At 45.0% G+C, this 24,902-nt stretch overlaps 1 protein-coding gene across 1 annotated transcript in view; it reads right to left on the bottom strand.

Annotated features, from left to right (window-relative positions):
• C7 (complement C7) overlaps positions 1–24,902 on the bottom strand; it is a 55,344-nt gene that overhangs the window by 16,086 nt on the left and 14,356 nt on the right. Inside the window, exons 6-12 of the mRNA XM_044276699.1 lie at positions 23,744–23,882; positions 21,387–21,524; positions 19,763–20,006; positions 18,243–18,356; positions 15,290–15,456; positions 2,622–2,850; positions 202–379 (exon numbers count right to left, since the gene is read on the bottom strand). Coding sequence (XP_044132634.1) covers positions 202–379; positions 2,622–2,850; positions 15,290–15,456; positions 18,243–18,356; positions 19,763–20,006; positions 21,387–21,524; positions 23,744–23,882 — 1,209 coding nt within the window. The remainder of the gene's footprint in view (positions 1–201; positions 380–2,621; positions 2,851–15,289; positions 15,457–18,242; positions 18,357–19,762; positions 20,007–21,386; positions 21,525–23,743; positions 23,883–24,902) is intronic.

The following is a 24,902-nucleotide window of genomic DNA, read 5'->3' as shown; positions in this document are numbered from 1 at the left end:
GACAAGGGGACGGGGGACCCCTATGCTGGACATAAGTGTGGCGCCCAGCTCTGTGGATATTCCATAAATTTCTAGGATGAGAATATCCCTTAACATCCGCTGCATTACACGAATCATACGGTGCTCTGCGGTAACTCAGTACCGAGCGGCTGTCCGGTGTATGACCAGTGCACCGAGGAACAAAATGCAAATAAAATGTACCGTAAATGCAGTAACTCATCCTCTTCACATTTCTGGCTTTCTATTGAGTCCCCAGTGCAGTGCTTCCCCCCACCAGCAGGAGAAGGGTTATTACAGACGCGGCTTCTCACTCGTCTCCCAGTGCTCCCAGCGCAGGTACTCCAGGATGTCCAGCAGCCCCAGTTACCATCAATAACCCCTTGAAGAAAGACAATACAAGAGACTATCAGTAGTCGCCTCTATACCATAACATTGATTACTTACCAGACAGATACCACACCGGCGCCATTATCCCTGGCTGTGGTGCGGTCAAATCACAGCGGAGGGTGTCACAGCCAGGGAGAAGGTGGGTTTTTTTTCTCCCTGGCTGTGACGCTTTCTGGCAAGTAAAGGTATTTTTCTAGAATAAAACAAAACTGTGAAAGGTCCAGGAGACGCCTGACACAAGAAATAAGAGCTGACAGACACTGATATTCCTGCGTGAAGCTAGCTAGAAGTAGAGGTAAGTGGCACTAGATATAAAGGTGCACCACCTCTGGGCCTAGAGAGGGCAAGTATAGCTGAACACCCCAGAGGAGTGGAAGCAATGCGAAGGGACAGGAAGGGAATTCCAAAATTTGCTAATTACCCCCACTTCCCAACATTTCCAATCTAGGCTCTACACTGCTTACGACATTTATGACTGGACATGAGTTTGTCCACATGTGTTGCATGTCGCAATCTTACTTCAGGTACCTGTGTTAGAAGGGTATTTTGTAGTTGTTCTTATTGGTTCTTTCCTTTTAATTATCATTACCTTTACTTATTAGGGTCCATTCACACGTTCGTAGTGTATTGCGGATCTGCAATACACCCGGCCGGCACCCCCCATAGAACTGCCTATTCTTGTCCGCATTTGCGGACAAGAATAGGACATGTTCTATTTTTTGGCAGAGCCGCGGCCTGGAAGTTCAGGGCCGCGCTCCGGAAATGCGGATGCGCAGAGCACATAGTGTGCTCTATGCATCTATTCCTGTCCCATTGAGAAAAAATGGGTCCAATATTGCGGAACGGATGCGGACCCATTTGCGGACGTGTGAATGGACCCTTAGCCTTTCAATGTTGTACTATTCCCTGAATGGAGTTTAGCTAGTAAGCATATTCAAGACCTCCATTGTGCTCTAAAGGCTGCATTCCTGCCTATGTGATTACCTCAGGGGCATGAATTTTGCACATTGCGCATCCTAATGAGGAGGGACTAAGAGGTATAAACTTCATGCATGATGGAAAAGAGCTGCAAGCCACAGGAGACATCATGTGAAGAAGGATATCTGTGACTATACCTCTCCTATCACCTCAGGCGTCAGTCACGTGCTATGTTGGTAGTGTCGACGAATTGGAGTTTGCTCATTGGTTTGAGCTATTGTTAGAGCTATTGTTTTTTTTACTATGTATGTGAGTTGTTTGTTTCATCCTTCTGTTTTATCTTTAATATAATTAAATCACAATTAGTAAATATTTTTATCACTTAGCCTGTATAAGCCTATTTATTCTCAAATCTTTGACTTCACATTAAAACAGTACCCTATGAAATAGGGATTATAATGCAGGAGCAGAACCTATGAATAATACACACTATGTATTATAGGCTGCAACAGCATAAACTGGCTCAGTGCCGGCAGCAACGGTCCACAAAACGCTTTGTGGCAGGACACGGTCCTGGGTCGATTTTGCCTCCACTACAGATGGTTCTTGCAGCATACAAAGAGCCGGTGTGTTCACATTATTATAAGGCCTCATGCACACGACCGTTGTTTCATTCCGTGTCCGTTGTACCGCTTTTCGTGATTTTCTGCGGACCCATTGATTTTCAATGGGTCCGTTGAAAACTCGGCTAATGCACCGTTTGCCATCCGCGTCCGTGATCCGTGGTTCCAGTCCGTCCAAAAAATATAACCTGTCCTATTATTTTCGCGGAAAACGGTTCGCCGAACCATTCAAGTCAATGGGACCGCTAAAAAACGCGGAGGCACACAAGATTGTCATCCGCGTACGCGTCCGTTTTTTTCCTATCACTTGCATGACAAACCTGTCTTAGACTTTTTTTTACCTTTCTTTATGTCTGGTGGTCCTCCGAAAATAAAGGAAGACACACGGAAACAAAAACGGAAACGGATCATGGAACAACGGAACCCCATTTTGCGGAACGGAACACAACAACGGTCGTGTGCATGAGGCCTAAGCAGAGGGTAACCTCCTATTCTGTGTATTGTATTTCACTTGATCTAGTTCATGCTGAGCGTATATTTTCCCTTTGCATTGTGGCAAATTTCCCTAGTGTCGAGACACATGGGTGCTGCGGTAAATCTCTGATATATCTGTATAAGTACCATCATCTTACCAAAGAACCTTGAAAAGAAAGAAAAAGACATTAAAAAACTTTATAGAAGTGTGACTCCTACCGGGATCATCCTGGGTCAGCACGCCTTGCTCACACGAATATCCATATGTGTATGGCTTACAGTGGCACACACACTTTGTACCCTCGACCACCGGCAGCCCTTTGTTCTGACAAGGTTTACACCGGCATGGACTGTCCTCACTCATATACTCCTCTATGGCCCGTTTCAGGTACTGCCTTTTAACTGAGTAACATGGCACTTCTCTCACCAGCTCATATAATGGAGCGAGCTAACGAAAAAATGCGAAGAAAGAAAAGGTTATTAACGACTAGGACTAAAAACAACATGGCTGTTTTCAAACAGCTCCACACCTGGCCATGGGTTGTGCATGGTATTGGGGCTCAGCTCCATTGAAGTGAATGAGACTGAGCTGCAATACCACACACGACCTGTGGACAGGCGTGGCTCCGTTTCTGGAACAAACCACCCATGCATATAAGACGAGCCCTCGGATATAATAAAAGTATACATTTTTCCATCATGGGCTAGATCAATCTCCATTTCTGTCTGGCTTAGAAATCATGTTTTCAAATAAGATGTTTAGGATCCTCATGTATCGGAGAGCAGCTACAAAGAGCACCAGGACGAGTATGCATTACATAAAAGCAGTGTAATACTTCATTTCTCCTGTGGAGGCGCTGCAGAGAAATTGAACCCTTGATCACAGTTTCTGATCTTCTGTGATCAGCCTGTCATCTGGGGACCTTTCTATCCAAAGCTGGCAACTTTTTGTCTTTTACATGACAGACCATTTCTATGAATGCTGGGTTCTGTTCACATCTTACACAAGGGTACTGCAGCGTCACAGAGGAAGGTTACTAGGATGCAGCTATGGGAAGACACCTACAGGGCATTCAGAAAGTCTTCAGACCCTTTCACGTTTTTCATAATTTGCTATGTTGCTCCTTGTGTTAAAAAAAGAAAAAAGTTGCAGTTCCCCATAATGAGAAAGTGAGAACAGAATGTTAGAAATATTAACTGATTTATTGAAAAGGAAAAACTAAAATCTCACATTGACATAAGTGTTCAGCCCCTTTACTCAGGACATAAGTGTTCAGCCCCTTTACTCAGGACATAAGTATTCAGACCCTTTACTCGGGACATAAGTGTTCAGCACCTTTACTCAGGACATAAGTGTTCAGCCCCTTTACTCAGGACATAAGTGTTCAGCCTCTTTACTCAGGACATAAGTGTTCATCCCCTTTACTCAGGACATAAGTGTTCAGCCCCTTTACTCGGGACATAAGTATTCAGCCCCTTTACTCAGGACATAAGTGTTCAGCCCCTTTACTCAGGACATAAGTCTTCAGCCCCTTTACTCAGGACATAAGTGTTCAGCCTCTTTACTCAGGACATAAGTGTTCATCCCCTTTACTCAGGACATAAGTGTTCAGCCCCTTTACTCGGGACATAAGTATTCAGCCCCTTTACTCAGGACATAAGTGTTCAGCCCCTTTACTCAGGACATAAGTATTCAGCCCCTGTTCAGTGTTCTTCAATTATATAAATGTTAAAAAGTATAAATCTGAAGGTGTCGGCCCTTTAAAGAGTAATGAGGGGGAAGTTGCAGAGAGCGACGAGGAGAAAGCAAAGTTGTTAAATATTTTTTTCTCCAATGTATTCACTGAGGAAAATAAATTGTCAGATGACATGCAGAATGCAAAAATAAATTCCCCATTAAAAGTGTCCTGTCTGACCCAGGAAGAAGTACATCAGCGACTTAAAAAGATTAAAATAGACAAATCGCCAGGACCGGATGGCATACACCCCCGTATCCTAAGGGAATTAAGTAATGTCATAGCCAGACCCTTATTTCTGATATTTGCGGACTCTGTACTGCCAGGGAATGTCCCACAGGATTGGCGCATGGCAAATATGGTGCCAATATTCAAAAAGGGGCCAAAAACAGAGCCTGGAAACTATAGGCCGGTAAGTTTAACATCTGTTGTGGGTAAACTGTTTGAAGGTTTTCTGAGAGATGCCATCTTAGAGCATCTCAACGGAAATAAGCAAATAACGCCATATCAGCATGGCTTCATGAGGGATCGGTCATGTCAGACAAATTTAATCCGTTTCTATGAGGAGGTAAGTTCTAGACTTGACAGCGGCGAATCAATGGATGTCGTGTATCTGGACTTCTCCAAAGCATTTGACGCTGCACCACATAAAAGGTTAGTATATAAAATGAGAATGCTCGGACTGGGAGAAAACGTCTGTATGTGGGTAACTAACTGGCTCAATGATAGAAAACAGAGGGTGGTTATTAACGGTATACACTCAGATTGGGTCACTGTCACTAGTGGGGTACCTCAGGGGTCAGTATTGGGCCCTATTCTCTTCAATATATTTATTAATGATCTTGTAGAAGGCTTGCATAGTAAAGTATCAATTTTCGCAGATGACACTAAACTGTGTAAAGTAATTTACACTGAAGAGGACAGTATACTGTATATACTACAGAGGACAGTATACTGCTACAGAGGGATCTGGATAGACTGGAGGCTTGGGCAGATAAGTGGCAGATGAGGTTTAACACTGATAAATGTAAAGTTATGCACATGGGAAGGAAAAATGCAAGTCATCCGTACATACTAAATGGTAAAACACTCGGTAACACTGACATGGAAAAGGATCTAGGAATTTTAATAAACAGCAAACTAAGCTGCAAAAACCAGTGTCAGGCAGCTGCTGCCAAGGCCAATAAGATAATGGGTTGCATCAGAAGGGGCATAGATTCCGTGATGAGAACATAGTCCTACCACTTTACAAATCGCTAGTCAGACCACACATGGAGTACTGTGAACAGTTCTGGGCTCCTGCAAACAAGGCAGACATAGCAGAGCTGGAGAGGGTCCAGAGGAGGGCAACTAAAGTAATAACTGGAATGGGGCAACTACAGGACCCTGAAAGATTATCAAAATTAGGGTTATTCACTTTAGAAAAAAGACGACTGAGAGGAGATCTAATTACTATGTATAAATATATCAGGGGTCAGTACAGAGATCTCTCCCATCATCTATTTATCCCCAGGACTGTGACTGTGACGAGGGGACATCCTCTGCGTCCGGAGGAAAGAAGGTTTGTACACAAACATAGAAGAGGATTCTTTACGGTAAGAGCAGTGAGACTATGGAACTCTCTGCCTGAGGAGGTGGTGATGGTGAGTACAATAAAGGAATTCAAGAGGGGCCTGGATGTATTTCTGGAGTGTAATAATATTACAGGCTATAGCTACTAGAGAGGGGTCGTGATCCGGGGAGTTATTCTGATGCCTGATTGGAGTCGGGAAGGAATTTTTTATTCCCCTAAAGTGGGGAAAATTGGCTCCTACCTCACAGTTTGTTTTTTGCCTTCCTCTGGATCAACTTGCAGGATGACAGGCCGAACTGGATGGACTAATGTCTTTTTTCGGCCTTATGTACTATGTTACTATGCTATTATGTTTACTCAGGACATAAGTGTTCAGCCCCTTTACTCGGGACATAAGTGTTCAGCCCCATTACTCGGGACATAAGTGTTCAGCCCCTTTACTCGGGACATAAGTGTTCAGCCCCTTTACTTGGGACATAAGTGTTCAGCCCCTTTACTCAGGACATAAGTATTCAGCCCCTTTACTCAGGACATAAGTGTTCAGCCCCTTTACTCGGGACATAAGTGTTCAGCCCCATTACTCGGGACATAAGTGTTCAGCCCCATTACTCGGGACATAAGTGTTCAGCCCCTTTACTCGGGACATAAGTGTTCAGCCCCTTTACTCAGGACATAAGTATTCAGCCCCTTTACTCAGGACATAAGTGTTCAGCCCCTTTACTCAGGACATAAGTGTTCAGCCCCTTTACTCAGGACATAAGTGTTCAGCCCCTTTACTCAGGACATAAGTATTCAGCCCCTTTACTCAGGACATAAGTGTTCAGCCCCTTTACTCAGGACATAAGTATTCAGCCCCTTTACTCAGGACATAAGTGTTTAGCCCCTTTACTCAGGACATAAGTGTTCAGCCCCTTTACTCAGGACATAAGTGTTCAGCCCCTTTACTTGGGACATAAGTGTTCAGCCCCTTTACTCGGGACATAAGTGTTAAGCCCCTTTACTCAGGACATAAGTGTTAAGCCCCTTTACTCAGGACTTAGTTGAAGCCCCTTTGGCAGTGATACCAGCCTCCAGTCTTCTTGGGGATGATGCCACAAGGTTTATACCTGGATTTGGGGATTTTCCAACATTCTTCTCTGCAGATCTTCTCAAGCTCTCTCAGATTGGATGGGGATCGTTGGTGGACGGCCATTTTTAGGTCTCTCAAGAGATGTTCCATTGGGTTTAGATCAGGGCTCTGGTTGTACCACTCAAGGACATTCACAGAGCTGTCCTTAAGCCGCTCCTGTGTTGGCTGTGTGCTTAGGGTCATTGTCTTGTTAGAAGGTAAGCTTTTGGCCCAGTCTGAGGACCAGAGATCTGGATCAGGTTTTTGATTAAGAATATCTCTGTACTTTGCTCCATTCAACTTTCTCCCAACCCTGACCAGTCTCCCTGTCCCCCCAGAATGATGCTTCGCTGTAGGGATGGTATTGGGCAGGTGATAAGCAGTGCCTTGTTTCTTCCAGACATGATGCTTAGAATTGAGGCCAAAAAGATAAATATTGGTTTCATCAGACCAGATAATCTTGTTTCTCACAGTCTGGGAGTCCTTAAGGAGATATTTTTTGCAAATGCCAGGTGGGCTTCCTTGTGTCTTTTACTGAGGAGAGGATTTTTTCTGACCAGTGTCACAAAGCCCAGATTGGTGGAGTTCTGCAGTGATTGTTGACCTTCTGGAAGTTTTTTTCCCATCTACACATAGGATCTCTGGAGCTCAGCCAGAGTGACCATTTGGTTCTTGGTCACCTTTTTTAAAAAAAGTTGCAGTTTTAAAAAAAAGTTGCAACGTGTTAGTAAATCTTTATACAGCACTTGTAACATATTTTAATGTAAATGGTGTTTCTGTGCCGCCATAGCAACTTTCTGGGAAAATGGGCATGGTGAGGGCAGGGCGGGGAGGGGGCCAACAGTCTGTCTCATTGGTCTTTATTTGCGCCTGTTTGCTTGAGCTCAAATGAAGAAATAATGCTACAGCAGCTCAATGGCTGGGAGTGGTAGTGGCCCTGATGATGATGTGTCACAGTGTACTCCCTCAGGCCGTCACTCGCTGGGCTTAATGCAGTGAAGGAGGGGCCCCTGTGTTCCCTCGGGGGACTCTCTATAGCTGATGTCAGTTCAGGGGGGCCCATGGTATTAATGTCCATGTGGGTCCTGGGCAGGGCACTTGTTGCAAATGCATTGCTCAGCATGTGGTGTTAAGGAAGAGTCCGAGACCGGACCAGTTAGAAATTAACAAGACACTCTCTTTACTGTGTGCTGAACTGAAGTTGTAGTACATCCATCAGTAGTTTCTATACAATGCAAAGTCCTGCCAGATATCCCAGCATGAGCTATGCAGATATATACGGCATTGGCCCTCAGAGTATTCTGGCTAAAATATCTGCTTTAGAGATCTCTGGCTAATAGCTGCTCTGGCAAGCATGGCTGTAATATCCAGTATTTTGTTATACATAAGGTGTCTTAACTTGTTATCCCTCTGTAGCAGGAGTGTCTGGAATGCTATAAGCTGGGTTTCCTTACTGTTTCTCTCTCACTTTACCCATGCAAATCCTCCTCCTTTATTTTTTTTGTTGCTTTCATCTCTTGGAGCTTGTGAAGGTGACTGAGGCCCCAGGGCTTGTAGCTGGAATCGGGGGGGACAGGGACAAATGGAGGTTTGCTCCCTTCCTCCTTTCTCTCTACAGCTACTCAAACCTATTGCAGATACCGCCAGTACTGGGGTACCGCACCAGTCAACAGGGGCCCAACTATTGTGGCGGTATGGCATGGCATGCTGCTGTAAAAACTTTTTGCTGCCAGTGTTTTCTGCTTTTCTAGTCCAGAAAAAAAAACAAGACTCATCATGGAGTCTCCCGTCCGCGGTCCTCACCACATCAGGCAGCGCGTGCGGGACGTGAGCCGCATGACAATAACACTGATAAACATAATTCAGGCAAAGCCATTGATCACGCGGAAAGGTCAGCGGCGTCCCTGTCAGATCCCTAATTACTTTTTGCCTCCCATATTCCCTAATGCAAAAAGGTGTTGAAGTGTCTGGCGATGTAAGGCATGATAAATGGCGCCGTCATGTGCCGCCTGCTAGAAGGAAGGCTTCGCGGCTTCCTGTCATTTCACAGGATCTTCCATTATTTCAAATGTAAATGTAACATCATTGAAGGAGACATCAGGAGCAATCGCTGGGTAAGGCCTCTTGCACATGACCGTATGGCTTTTTTAGTATTTTGCGTTCCGCAAAAAACACGGATGATGTCCGTGTGCATTCAGTTTTTTTTGCGGAACGGAACAGCTGGCCCCTGATAGAACAGTTTTATCCTTGTCTGTTATGCGGACAATAATAGGAAATGTTCTATTTTTGAACGTAACAGAAAAACTGAAATACGAAAACGGAAGGCATACGGAGTACCTTGTGTGCAAGAGGCCTAAAGCAAAAGTTCTACAACTGTCTAATGGACGTCATGTTTCAGCTTTTCACAATCTCTGATATATCTGCTTGCTGTCAGTGAACAAGAACACTGTAGTTCCATTTAGAGGCAGTAATCCTGTCCACAGCTAGTCCTGCTGTCAGCTGAGAAGTGGATACAGTTGTATCCAGTCTAGACAATGCTCTGTGAGCTAAAAAGCCCGGACTCCAGACTGATACATTGTAACAAACTAGTACAGCTGTATCCAGTCTGGACAATGCTCTGTGAGCTAAACAGCCTGGACTCCAGACTGATACATTGTAACAAACTAGCAGAATTATATCCAGTCTAGACAATGCTCAGTGAGCTAAACAGCCCGAACTCCAGACTGATACATTGTAACAAACTAGTACAGTTGTATCCAGTCTGGACAATGCTCAGTGAGCTAAACAGCCCGGACTCCAGACTGATACATTGTAACAAACTAGTACAGTTGTATCCAGTCTGGACAATGCTCAGTGAGCTAAACAGCCCGGACTCCAGACTGATACATTGTAACAAACTAGTACAGTTGTATCCAGTCTGGACAATGCTCTGTGAGCTAAACAGCCTGGACTCCAGACTGATACATTGTAACAAACTAGTACAGTTGTATCCAGTCTGGACAATGCTCTGTGAGCTAAACAGCCTGGACTCCAGACTGATACATTGTAACAAACTAGCACAGTTGTATCCAGTCTAGACAATGCTCAGTGAGCTAAACAGCCCGGACTCCAGACTGATACATTGTAACAAACTAGTACAGTTGTATCCAGTCTGGACAATGCTCAGTGAGCTAAACAGCCCGGACTCCAGACTGATACATTGTAACAAACTAGTACAGCTGTATCCAGTCTGGACAATGCTCTGTGAGCTAAACAGCCTGGACTCCAGACTGATACATTGTAACAAACTAGCAGAATTATATCCAGTCTAGACAATGCTCAGTAAGCTAAACAGCCCGGACTCCAGACTGATACATTGTAACAAACTAGTACAGTTGTATCCAGTCTGGACAATGCTCAGTGAGCTAAACAGCCCGGACTCCAGACTGATACATTGTAACAAACTAGTACAGTTGTATCCAGTCTGGACAATGCTCTGTGAGCTAAACAGCCTGGACTCCAGACTGATACATTGTAACAAACTAGTACAGTTGTATCCAGTCTAGACAATGCTCAGTGAGCTAAACAGCCCGGACTCCAGACTGATACATTGTAACAAACTAGTACAGTTGTATCCAGTCTGGACAATGCTCAGTGAGCTAAACAGCCCGGACTCCAGACTAATACATTGTAACAAACTAGTACAGTTGTATCCAGTCTGGACAATGCTCTGTGAGCTAAACAGCCTGGACTCCAGACTGATACATTGTAACAAACTAGTACAGTTGTATCCAGTCTGGACAATGCTCTGTGAGCTAAACAGCCCGGACTCCAGACTGATACATTGTAACAAACAAGCACAGTTGTATCCAGTCCAGACAATGCTCTGTGAGCTAAACAGCAAGGACACCAAAGTAATACATTGTAGCAAACTAGCAGAGAGATTTATGCAACTGCTGCTGATGGTTTGAGCTTGCAGAGCATTGTCTACACTGGATACAATTGTATCCACTTCTCAGCTGAGAGCAGGATACATTGTAACAAACAATCTCTGATAGTTTGTTACTCTGTATCAGTCTCTCTCTACTGCTGTCTTCTTATATATCCTGCTGCCTAGTAGGAGGAAGCTTAAAGGGGTATTCCCATCACATACAATGGGGGAATATCACTAGGATATGCCCCCTTTGCTTTATAGGTGTGAGTCCCACCTCTGGGACCCGCACCTCCAAGGAGAAGGGAGTGAGGAGAGCTGTGGCTGGAGGACCCCGGATTTCCCAGGGTCCGTCCACCACCAGGCGCTGCTCCCATACAAGTGAATAGGAGCACACCACGCACGCGCGGCCCCTGCTCCTATTCATTTGTAAAGGGCAGAAGGAAATAGCCTAGCAAGCGCTCGCTTATTTTCGGCAGCCCCATTGAAATGAATGGGGGCGGCTGTGCATGCGCAGTGCGCCCTCCATTCATTTCCCCGCTCCATTCTCATTGTAGGTGCGGGTCCCAGAGGCACCTATCAGACAATGGGGGCATTTCCTAGCGATATGCCCCTATTGTATGTGATGGGAATACCCCTTTAACTTATGGTGGAAGTCGCTTTTTAACGCTTGTAATGCCATACATGTACGTCGCTGGAGCGATAGGCAAAATGGCGCCTGCTCGCACATGCAACGGGCATCATGGCCTGCGGGTCTCCACTGTTTCAAATAGCAGAGACCCACTGCTAATTACCGCGACTGGCAATAATGCTGATCGCGGTAATTAGAGCCTTTAGATGAGTGAGATCACGGGATCAGGGCTTGATCACACGACCGTGCCATTTTTTGCGGTCTGAAAATTGCGGATCCGCAAAAAAGGGATGCCGCCCATGTGCCTTCCGCAATTTGCAGAATGAAACAGGAGGCCATTCTAGAAATGCCTATTCTTGTCTGCAAAACTGACAAAAATAGAACATGCCTCATAATTTTTGCGGGGCCACGCACAGAGTGCTGTCCGCATCTTTTGCGGACCCATGGAAATGAATGGTTCCATATACGGACCATATGCGGCACGCAGAAAACGGCCCCTATACGGAACGCAAAATACGTTCGTGTGAACGAGCCCTCAAAAGGGCTGCAATTCTTATTTTGGCCACCAGGCAGGCCAACATAGGAAACAAGCAATCCTGAGCAATAACCGGATTTTAAAAATCCATGATTGTTCAGAATTTTTCAAAAAAATTTGATTTTGTATGCTCAAATACGAGCTTCAAAATCATTACAAAAAAACTTAAAACAAATTGTTAAAAAATATGAAAAAAATAAAAAAATATATAAAAGTTTAAATAGCCCCTTTCCGTATAATAAAAAAAATAATACATCAATAGACATCATGGGTCATCACTGCGACTAAAAACGCCCATACTATTAAAATATAAAAATAATTTTCAAATATGGCGAATGGCGTAACGGAAAAAAGGGTCAAAATGGCCAATGACCAAAAAAGTTTATTAAAATGTGATCAAAAAGTCACACACACTCCAAAATGGTATCAATAAAAACTAAAGATTATCCTGCAAAAAATGAGCCCCCACACAGCTCAGTAGATATAACTATATAAATAAGTTATGGGGGTCAGAATATGGTGATGTAAAAAAAAATGTTTTTTTTCAAAGTTGAAATCTATTTTTACACTATTTAGACATAAAAACCTATACATATGGGGTATTGTTGTAATCGTACTGACCCAGAGAATGAAAGGAATGGGTCAGTTTCGCCGTAACTGAAACACCGTGGGAACAAAACCCGTAAAACGGTGGAGGAATCTTTTTTTTTCATTCTAATTCCACCCCATTTGGAATTTTTTTACCGCTTCCCACTACATTGTATGCCACAATTAATGATGGCAATAGAAAGTACAGCTTGTCCTGCAAAATAGAAGCCCCCATATGGATATGTGAACGGAAATATAAATAGGTTATGGCTCTAGGAAGATAGGGAAGAAAAATGAAAACGCAAAAAACAAAAAACCTCTGGTATCCTAAGAGTTAATCATGGCGCCCGCTCGGACGAGCAGCAGGAGCCACGCGCTGCCGCTGCCGTAACAGCGATCCCTGTCTGAGATTGGGGAATCTGTTATGCTATATACTAAGCTTCAAGCAGATATCGGCATCTATCAGTAAAATGTATCAATTTGTTAAGTATTTTTATTTTGGGGAAAGGGGGGCTATTTGAATGTTTATATTTCTATTTTTTTAATATATTTTTAAAAACTTTTTATCTTTTTTTTAACCCTGGGTGACTATTAGGGGTGAGCAAATAGAGCTTTGGATCCAAGATCCAAAGTCGATTACCGTAGTTCAAAAACCTGTCTCCGTACGGCATTAAAATGTATCTGCTTCGGCAAGGCAAATTTCCTTAAGTCCCAAGTTGCGAGAGACTTCGGTGAATACGACTTTCACGACCTTAAAAACATTTTAAAACAGGAATGGAAGTCGGCTTCAGTACCAGCTGGTACCTCAGTTTCCTGTTTTAAAATGTTTTTAAAGTTAAAAAATAAAGTTTTTAAAAATATTTTAAAAAAAATAAAAATATAAACGTTGAAATTACCCCCCTTTCCCTAAAAGAAAAATACTTAATATATAAAAATACACATCATGGACATCGTTGCGTGCAAAATCCCATACGGCGAATGGGGTAATGGAAAAAAAAATATATAAAAGCAGCCAATTCGCCAGTTTTTGTCACTTCAATTCCCCCAAAAAATCTTATAAAAAGCGATCAAAAAGTAACACACTTCAAAATGAGATCACTGAAAAATACAGATCGCCCCGCAAAATATGAGCCCGATAGAGCTCTGTACACATAACGACAAAAAAGTTATAGGGGGCAGAATATGGTGATGAAAGAAATGCAAGAAAACGATACAAATGTGGTATCGCTGTAATCGGAATGACCTGGAGAGGGAAGGGAACTGCTCAGCTTCACTGCATGGTGAACTCCGTTGCAAAATTGCATTTTTTTTCCCACTGCCCCCCATTTTTTCCCGCTACTCACTACATTGTATGCAATCCTAAATGGTGCCATTAGAAAGTACAACTTGTCCCACAAAAAAAAGAATCTACCCTCATATAGCTACATGAACGGAAAAATAAAAAAGTTATGGGAAGGCGGGGAGTGAAAAATAAAATGTAAAAATTTTAAAATGTTGATCCTTTTCGGGTTAAACAAGCCTGTGCATAATGGATATGGAGTACAATTATGCAGAACTGGGGGGGGGGGAGGAGGGGAAAGGAACAGGGGGAGGGGTAATGAAAGGGGGGGGGAGGGGAAAGGAACGGGGGGGGGAGGGAAAAGGAATGTGGGGGAAGGGAAAAGGAATGTGGGGGAAGGGAAAAGGAACGGGGGGAAGGGGAAAGGAACGGGGGAAGAAGAAAGGAACGGGGGAAGGGAAAAGGAATGGGGAGAGGGGAAAGAGGAACGGGGGGAGGGGAAAGGAACGGAGGGGAGGGGAAAGGATCGGGGGAAGAAGGAAAGGAACGGGGGAAGGGGAAAGGAACGGGGGGAAGGGGAAAGGAATGGGGGGGGGAGGGGAAAGGAACGGAGAAGGGGGAGGGGAAAGGAACGGAGGGGGGGGAACGGAGGGGGGGAGGGGGAAGGAACGGAGGGGGGGAGGGGGAAGGAACGGAGGGGGGAGGGGGAAGGAACGGAGGGGGGGAAAGGAACGGAGGGGGGAGGGGAAAGGAACGGAGGGGGAGGGGAAAGGCACGGAGGGGGGGAGGGGAAAGGAACAGGGGAAGCGGAAAGGAACGGAGGGGGGAAGGGGAAAGGAACAGGGGGGAAGGGGAAAGGAACAGGGGGGAAGGGGAAAGGAACGGGGGGGGAAGGCGAAAGGAACGGAGGGGGGAAGGGGAAAGGAATGTGGGGGAAGGGAAAAGGAACGGGGGGAAGGGGAAAGGAACGGGGGGGAAGGGGAAAGGAACGGGGGGGAAGGGGAAAGGAACGGGGGGGGAAGGGGAAAGGAACGGGGGGGGGGGGAGGGGAAAGGAACGGGGGGGGTTGGGGTTTTGGCATCATTGAGATTAGAAAACCATGGCTACTTTCTTTCAAAACCAGCGCCACACCTGTCCATAGAGTCTGTCCAGTATTGAAGTAAATGGAACTGAGCTGCATTACCACAACCAGCCTGTGGTCAGGGGAGGCGTGGGTTCGGAAGAAAGCAACCTCTAGAAACAAGTCCCTTGCATGAGAAGGGTCACATGTCGTCTCACCTTGGGATGCCCATTAATCGGTGGCAATCTGCTCAGTGTTTACTTTCCCTGCAGCGCCACCACAGGAGAAATGAGGTATTACACAGTTTCCATTAAAATGAATGGACTGTCCATGTATGTATGTACGTCCAGAGGGGGCGACGCTCTTTTCAGCCGCTCTCCACTCATAGATGGTGGTCCTGAATGGAAGACTCTCTACTGTCTGAGCAAAACAGGGTTTTCTAGAGCAGACAGCACTATTATACTGACCTTAAACTTTATAATACTTGGCAGATTGGTCACGGAGCCGGCCCAGGACGCATACCGCTGGTCATTTGCCACTGGGTTTTCCAGGGAGAAATAGCTGAGGGCAGAGATAAATTTGGGCTCTCCTCCTTTCACAATTGCTTGGCCTCGAATCTCTTTGGCGCTGCCACCTGTAAAAGACGGGCTATATTTATAGCATTATCTCTGGTCAGAACAAACACATCCCATGGAGAATGGTGACGGCTCGTCTTACTGTGAGCATGCTGCGGCAAGAAAGAATAGAGATAAAAGAAAAAAAGAAGAAAAAAAAAAGTCCTTGAGTTCTCCTTCCCTGCAGCTTTTACATCAGGTTTTTCCTTATTTATCGGAAGTATAAAACCATCTCAGACCCCGCGGACACAGGAACAATGACGCGGACGCGCGTTTATCGTACTTTACAGCAATACATTTGGAAATGGTAGCTGGTGAGAGTAACTCATTAAGGCTCCATTCACACCTCCGCAAATGGGTACACATCCGTCCCGCAATATTGCGGAACGGGTGCGGACCCATTCATTTTCTATGGGGACAGAATGGATGCTGTCAGTGTGCTGTCCGCATCCGCATTTGCGGAGCGCGGCCCCAATCTTCGGGTCCGCAGCTCCGCAAAGGATAGAACATGTCCTATTCTTGCAGCTGCGGACAAGAATAGGCATTTATATAGGGGTGCCGGCCGGGTGTGTTGCGGGTCCGCAATTTGCGGGTCCGCAACACACCACGGACGTGTGAATGGAGCCTTAGGCCTCATGCACACGACAATTTTTTTTCACGGTCCGCAAAAACGGGGTCCGTGGGTCCGTGATCCGTGACCGTTTTTTCGTCCGTGGGTCTTCCTTGATTTTTGGAGGATCCACGGACATGAAAAAAAAGTCGTTTTGGTGTCCGCCTGGCCGTGCGGAGCCAAACGGATCCGTCCTGAATTACAATGCAAGTCAATGGGGACGGATCCGTTTGATGTTGACACAATATGGTGCCATTTCAAACGGATCCGTCCCCATTGACTTTCAATGTAAAGTCTGGAGTTCTTTTATACCATCGGATTGGAGTTTTCTCCAATCCGATGGTATATTTTAACTTGAAGCGTCCCCATCACCATGGGAACGCCTCTATGTTAGAATATACTGTCGGATATGAGCTACTTCGTGAACCTCAGATCCGACAGTATATTCTAACATAGAGGCGTTCCCATGGTGATGGGGACGCTTCAGGTTAGAATACACTACAAACTTTGTACAAGACTGCCCCCTGCTGCCTGGCAGCCCTGATCTCTTACAGGGGAATATGATAGTACAATTAACCCCTTTAGGTGCCGCACCTGAAGGGGTTAATTGTGCTATCATATCCCCCTGTAAGAGATCAGGTGCTGCCAGGCAGCAGGGGGCAGTCTTGTACAAAGTTTGCAGTGTATTCTAACTAAAAGCGTCCCCATCACCAAAAGCGTCCCCATCACCACAAGCTTTTATGCAGAGGGATCTTCGGATCCGTCTGTATGAAAGCAACCTACGGCCACGGATCACGGACACGGATGCCAATCTTGTGTGCATCCGTGTTCTTTCACGGACCCATTGACTTGAATGGGTCCGTGAACCGTTGTCCGTCAAAAAAATAGGACAGGTCATATTTTTTTGACGGACAGGATACACGGATCACGGCCTCGGCTGCAAAACGGTGCATTTTCCGATTTTTCCACGGACCCATTGAAAGTCAATGGGTCCGCGAAAAAAAACTGAAAACGGCACAACGGCCACGGATGCACACCACGGTCGTGTGCATGAGGCCTTAGTGAAAGTCGCAGGGCACTTAATACAGCTGCATTTGGAATTCACTGATTGAATTTCTTTAAGGCCTCTTTCACACGACCGTATGGCTTTTTCAGTGTTTTGCGGTCTGTTTTTCACGGATCCGTTGTTCCATTTTTTGTTTCTGTTGTGTTTCCGTTTCTGTTCCGTTTTTACGTATGGCATATACAGTATACAGTTATTACATAGAAAAAAATTGGGCTTGGCATAAAATTTTCAATAGATGGTTCAGCAAAAACGGAACGGATACAGAAGACATACGGAATGTATTCCGTATGTGTTCCGTTTTTTTGCGGACCCATTGACTTGAATTGAGCCATGGAACGTGATTTGCAGGCAATAATAGGACATGTTCTATCTTTGAAGGGAACAGAAAAATGGAAATATGGAAACGGAATGCATACGGAGTACATTCCGTTTTTTTTTGCGGAACCATTGAGATAAATGGTTCCCTATACGGAACGCAAAAAATGGCCCGTAAACGGAAAAATACAACAGTCTTGTGAAAGAGGCCTAAAGGGGCACTCCCGCTATAGGTGTTGATGACCTACCCTCAGGTTAGGGTAACAGAAAGCCCAATACAGTTTCCAGTGCTGCCCGAAACAGCTGATCGGTGGGGGGTGCCAGGAGTCGGACCCCCCACCTATCTCATATCGATGATCTATCCTGAAGATACCTGAGGCCCCTTTCACACGAGCGTGACGGATTTACTCCGGATGCGTTCAGTGAAACTCGCACCATTTTGCAAGCAACTTCAGTCAGTTTTGTCTGCAATTTTTTTTCGCGGGTGCAATGCGTTTTGATGCGTTTTTCACTCGCGTGCACCCGCACCTGCTTCCGGATGCAATGCGTTTTTTCACTGGAGCCCCATTCACTTCTATGGGGCCAGGGCTGCATGAAAAACTCTGAATATAGAACATGCTGCGTTTTTCACACAACGCAGAACTGACTCGTGAAAAAAATGGGTCAGGATTCAGTGCGGGTGCTATGCGTTCACGTCACGCTTTGCACCCGTGCGGAAAACTCGCTTGTGTGAAAGGGGCCTAAGTCCTGTACAATGCTGCTGAGTGTGAATGAAGTGTATTACGTTTATGACGCACGTACGAGCCGAGACCTACCTGAGGATGATCTTATTGCATCAAACAACTTTTTGCATTCTGTTTTTGAAGTCTTAATAAAAAGAAATCCCGAGCTGGAGGAAGTGCATTGCTCAAAATTTGTCTTAGATCCATCTAGAAACAAAAAAAGGATTGCAGTATTATTTCAGATAAAGGTTTTGACCAGTTTAGAAAACCTATTGTCCCACACCCTAATTGTGAATTAATGGGGGGGAGTGGAGTCTGTACTCAGGACATTCACTTTATGGGAAGGTTGGAGGGATATTTAGCGAGTGTCCAGGACTGGGATGGTTGGCCACGACTAAAATCCACTGGCATATCACCAGCGCCATTGTGCCAACCATTATCTGATCCTCTGAGGAGCCTATAGACCTAAAATAGGGGAAATGCATCAGGAAGGAAAGATTACATAGGATGATGGGATACTAGGGACAGCTATTTTGAGGGTCAGCCACCGAGAAGTGGGGCCGCCCCTTTCAGGGCGATTACTCTGCTTGTAGGCAGGGAATTTTAGTATTATAGGGTAAGAATCCCAAAAGCAAACCCATGTATGTCCCCCAGAGCTATACAAGGTGGACATTATCAAGAATCACAAGACATCTTTTTCTGTGATCTGGGGCGGCCTGTTCCAGTTGATGACGTCACACGGAATCTGGATAATGCTTTGGCTTAACTACTATCTGGTTGACTACTGAATCGTGTGGCAAATATCCCTCATCCACATGTGATAGATGATAGTTATATGTATTTATGTTTAATGGGACTTTATTTTAGCATTATCTGATTAAAAGTTATGTTTTAAGTAGGTTTAGTCCAGAGAACCCCCAATAATCTACCTACAATACTATCTAGTTAATGTTCAGTGATGGGCAGGTTGGAGGGCGGTCACATAGAACATCTCTCTTTCTGGAGGACCTGTATTACACAGACAACCCATTGATGTGAATTGACATTGTGTAATACTTCATGTCCCCTGTAGGGGCACTGCAGGGAAACCCAACCCTTACTACCAGGTTACAGATCACAGCTGATCACTGGTGGTCCCAGCAGGAGGACACTCTGCATATTGTCAAGAGACCCTTCTAACAAGTGGGGATTGCCCAGAGTGAAGAACCTCTGAGCATGATGGCCATGTTGGATGATGGTAAATTATTAAAACCAAGACCAAGATATTTGATAAATCCTGGATTATGGAGATTTTTTGATCACCATGATCATGATTTAAGATTAAAGACCACCACTCATTAAACTTAATGGATATCCGAGATGCTTTTTTGGAAAAGTCCATCAGTGGTCTCCATCCTGTGATTCTTCAGTGACTTTCAGAAGATGCTGAGAGTTGTCGTTTTGCAACAGCTATTGACTCCATGTTTGGAACCACTGGTGCCCTTCATATCATGACCGATGGGGAAAAAAAAATTCTAGGTGTCAATCAAAAAATGTCCCCCCACCACTTCTGTGTGCCTCACAATCTAGAACGATATCTAGGGTGATGACCTCATGGGTGTAACAGTTTGTACCGTATTGCGTCACTTTCTCAGTATCTAGAAGAAAACGGAATTCATATTCGCCACCCAGAGATCCAGAGCGTAGAAAATGGGTTCCATATCTTTCGATGAGCCTTCTGTAAGTGGTGTAGTCGTAGACGGAAGGGAGGGTGAAGAGTTCTCTCCAGAACGGCTCCGCCAGCAGTAAATGTTCCGGATTGTTATTGATGAATTGCGCCACTTCTACGTGATTCCTGATAACCAAGAACTGGTAACTCTGCAGGAGAGGGACAAAAACATCCCTGTATTACTTCTTTGGGCGTAATGGCAGCAAGCAGTGATCTTAAAAACCAGGACGAATTGATGTATAACTATATTGACAACTGTGAGTTACCATTCTCTTTGCCAGTTAGGCGAGTCCTTGTTTAGAGAAATGCCCCCTTGACAAAGGGATTGGCAGCACCCAGTTGTCAGTTTTTGATACATATCCAGGATGAATAACAGAGGGACGGCATAATGCAGCGCTCTAAGAAAAGATGCTCCAGTGCAAGCATTTACTAAAACAATACAAGCTGTTCTAGCTGTATAGTACCGCACGATGTGCATGGAATACCGCGGGGAGGTTCTGCTCTGACCACAGCTATAAACTTGTTTTTCCAGACCAGTTCTAATAGTCCATTATAGCGCCGCCCTATAAACCACAAGGTGTAAGCAGCTGGTCACATACCATTACATTTATTACAGAACCTTCTGTTAGAAATGGGCAGAAACCCAACAATAAAACCGCCAGATGCAGACACAGCCGTGAAGGTATGACCGGACTGATGTTGCTTGTGTTGTGAGATGGGCAGCTCTAGCTGCTACTATAAATATAGTCGGGCAACTATTTAGACTGCACTTTACCCTCATAAGTGGTGCATTTTTTGCATTTACTTTTATGGCGGCGCTATCCTGGAAAGATAGTCTGCACTCATTTATCAAACATTGGTGCCATTCCTCTATTATTCCTGCAAGAGGTAATGAATGAATTATTTGGCATTTTGCAATGAAGGTCCAGATGGGGGTTCCCAGTTGGGAGGTGTTTCCCCGCACAGTCTGGCAACACTGATTAGATAGTCAGACTGTGCAGTGGCAAATTTCCAACTTCATTGAAAACTCCTAGCAATTAATTTGTAACTTCTAGCAGGAATAATAGTGGCGCAGCATAGAGTTGTAAGAATTGTCACTAAAATTGCTATTACATGGGGAATGCAGGTAGTTGCTAAATCAGACATATCAGAAGAAGGGAGGGGTCCTATTTAAAGGGCAACTATTGCTTTTTTTCCCCCATGAATCCATTGTATCTGTAAATCTATGAATCTATGAAACTTTGTAATATACGTTATTAAAGGAAAGTCATCTTCCTCACCATCCAGCAGCCCTTTTCTGAATATTCTCACAAACCTCTGGAGGAGGGAGAGGAGGGGGATGCAGCTGCAGTTTTATGTGCGGTCTACGGGTGCAGTGGCAGAGAGAGGAGGATCGGGGAGACCAGCGAGGGGCAGAAGAAGACCCTAAGCCACCAGTGCCCAATGTAACGTCCAGTATGGAGGTGTACCTGGACTCACACGCACACAATACATGGTGCCGCATGCTGGAGGTGCAGGCTCAGGGTTACCTTTTCTTTGGAGGTTGAGAAGGTTCTGGACACGTCCTTGTTCCCAGCGTAGTTGGACCGCACTGTTTCTTCTGTGTTTTTCACGTAGGACCAGCTGCTGTTATAGAAATCATAGCTGAAGTCGTTCTTAGCCTCCACCTGCACAAAAATATGTATGTAAAAATATGTCCAAGTCTACAGCCGCCATACTCATGCAGTATATGTCAAATGCCCATCCAACCGAGAGCCACCGCCTCCACCATAAACAGGCACGATCAGCCAGAATGTCAGGGCGATGCTCTGAAGGGGGGGGCACTCCATGACCTCCTTGATTCTGCGGTCTTCATCACCCCCACAGATTACACCCAACTGCAGAGGCTGAAGTCAGGGCTTTGTCTGCCGCAGCGAAAAGGATTACAATCTGCAGGAATGAAGAGAAGTATCTGCAGTTTCTGGTCTGGGGTCCATATTTTGGGGTTTGGGGTCTGTATTTATTTAGGGTTCTGGTCTGGGGTCTGTATTTATTTAGGGGTTTGGTCTGGGGTCTGTATTTATTTAGGGTTCTGGTCTGGGGTCTGTATTTATTTAGGGTTCTGGTCTGGGGTCTGTATTTATTTAGGGTTCTGGTCTGGGGTCTGTATTTATTTAGGGGTTTGGTCTGGGGTCTGTATTTATTTAGGGTTCTGGTTTGGGCTCTGTATTTATTTAGGGTTCTGGTCTGGGGTCTGTATTTATTTAGGGTTCTGGTCTGGGGTCTGTATTTATTTAGGGTTCTGGTCTGGGGTCTGTATTTATTTAGGGTTCTGGTTTGGGCTCTGTATTTATTTAGGGTTCTGGTTTGGGCTCTGTATTTATTTAGGGTTCTGGTCTGGGGTCTGTATTTATTTAGGGGTTTGGTCTGGGGTCTGTATTTATTTAGGGGGTCTTGTCTGGGGTCTGTATTTATTTAGGGTTCTGGTCTGGGGTCTGTATTTATTTAGGGGTCTGGTTTGAGGGCTGTATTTATTTAGGGGGTCTGGTCTAGGGTCTGTAGTTATTTAGGGGGTCTGGTCTAGGGTCTGTATTTATTTAAGGGTCTGGTCAGCAATAATGTATGAATGATCCCTCCGGCATCAATGTATGAATGATCCCATAGGCATCAAAGTATGAATGCTCCTACCGGCATCAATGTATTAATGATCACACCAGCAAGAATGTATGAATGATCACAACAGCATCAATGTATGTATGAATGATCACAACAGCAACAATGTATGAATGATCACACCAGCATCAATGTATGAATGATCCCACCAGCATCAATGTATGAATGATCCCACCAGCAACAATGTATGAATGATCCCACCAGCAACAATGAATGAATGATCCCACCGGGAACAATGTATGAATGATCCCACCAGCCACAATATATGAATGATCTCACCAGCATCAATGTATGGATGATCCCAACAGCAACAATGTATGAATGATCCCACCGGCATCAATGTATGAATGATCCCACCAGCCACAATATATGAATGATCCCACCAGCATCAATGTATGAATGATCCCAACAGCAACAATGTATGAATGATCCCACCAGTGACAATGTATGAATGATCCCACCAGCATCAATGTATGAATGATCCCATCAGTAACAATGTAAGATTGTCCCCACCAGCCACAATGTATGAATGATCTCACCAACATCAATGTATGAATGATCCCACTGGCAACAATGTATGAATGATCCTACCAGCATCAATGTATGAATGATCCCACCTGTAACAATGTATGAATGATCCCAACAGCAACAATGTATGAATGATCCCGCCAGTGACAATGTATGAATGATCCCGCCAGTGACAATGTATGAATGATCCCGCCAGTGACAATGTATGAATGATCCCACCAGCATCAATGTATGAATGATCCCACCAGCATCAATGTATGAATGATCCCAACAGCAACACTGTATGAATAATCCCATAGTAACAATGGACAGTATGAATGATCCCTCCAACAACAAATTATGAATGATCCCACCAGTTACATTCCAGTCTAAACTGGCCGACCATCGAGGCAATTAAAAAAAATACCAGACTCCCTGGTCCTTCAGCACAATGGCACATGCGCTGTGTATAACCAGGCATCATCTTGTATAGCACTCGCCGACATCTCCAGTGATCTCCATCGGGTTGGATGCCTACAGAGTTCTTGCTGTGCTCCTAACATTCTGTATCCCCTCTCATCATACACACAATGATGGGAGTCTTCTCCTTCTGCTGTCTCACTGAACATTTTTCATGTCTAGATATTTCCCAATTAAAAATAGGAGGCGGCAGCGATCTCTATGAAGGACAGAAAATACTGAGGAAACCCGTCCAATGTGGACTTACCTTGAAGGTGTAGGTGAGGAGGTTGTCACTTAACCTGTAGAAGTCTCTGCCATCACCGCTGAACACTTTACGACACTTTCCGCCAAAGCTTTTCGTATGAATGACGCCGCTCTTCAGCTGTTGGGAGGTGACATCAAAACTGGAAACAAAGGAGCAAATTGTGACTGTCCCTACATTTCACATAATCCTCGGCACCGGGTCAGAGACAGACATTGTCCTGCCCCCTGCTGAAATGTGCAGTGATCGCCCTGTGATGTCATCAGCCGCCACTTTCCGGGTCTTGCCCTACAGGCATTATCATCATGATGATGTCATATGTACTCAACACCGTTTTATGGCTCAACTTTATAAATAGCAGTCATTCAAAATCTTCTACCGTTTTGTGTATACAGCTCCTACGCAGACCTACAGTATGTGCTCCACAATAACAGACTGATACCACTGCCATCTAACTGTCCTTTTTCTTACAAATCTGCTAAAGGCGAGTTATTAGAAATGGTGAAACAGACAGAGAGGAGGAAGACACGGGTCTGCAGAAGAGCTGAAAACACAAAACGACAGAATATTTTCAATTCAAACAATTTAAAAGGTTGATTCATATTTTTATTTCAGATGCATGAAACCAATACAAAGGTGGCTCTGTCCTTTAAGACAATGCAACCAGAAACAGGGACTGTTATTAATGAGGTCCCTGTAGCTCTAGGGACCCCTAAGAGTGAGTTCAGATACTCCTGGGAGAAGAAATGGGCCACGCTGGCATGGTGAATCCATTTTAAGGCTCCATGGTGTTTCCATTCCGTTTAATGCTCCAGCCACTTTGTGTCTCCTCCCCCGCAGAGCTCCTGTCACTTTGTGTCTCCTCCACCACAGAACTCCTGCCACTATGTGTCTCCTTCCCCGCAGAGCTCCTGCTACTTTGTGTCTCCTCCCCACAGAGCTTCTGTCACTTTGTGTCTCCTCCCCCACAGAACTCCTGCTACTTTGTGTCTCCTCCCCCACAGAGCTCCTGCTACTTTGTGTCTCCTACCCACAGAGCTCCTGCTACTTTGTGTCTCCTCCCCCACAGAACTCCTGCTACTTTGTGTCTCCTCCCCCACAGAGCTCCTGCTACTTTGTGTCTCCTCCCCACAGAGCTCCTGTCACTTTGTGTATCCTCCCC

This window comes from Bufo gargarizans, chromosome 1 (genome assembly GCF_014858855.1).
Source record: "Bufo gargarizans isolate SCDJY-AF-19 chromosome 1, ASM1485885v1, whole genome shotgun sequence".
NCBI classification, from domain to species: Eukaryota; Metazoa; Chordata; class Amphibia; order Anura; family Bufonidae; genus Bufo; species Bufo gargarizans.
Note: the sequence above shows the minus strand (reverse complement) of the source record. Positions and strands in the feature narration are given on the sequence as shown.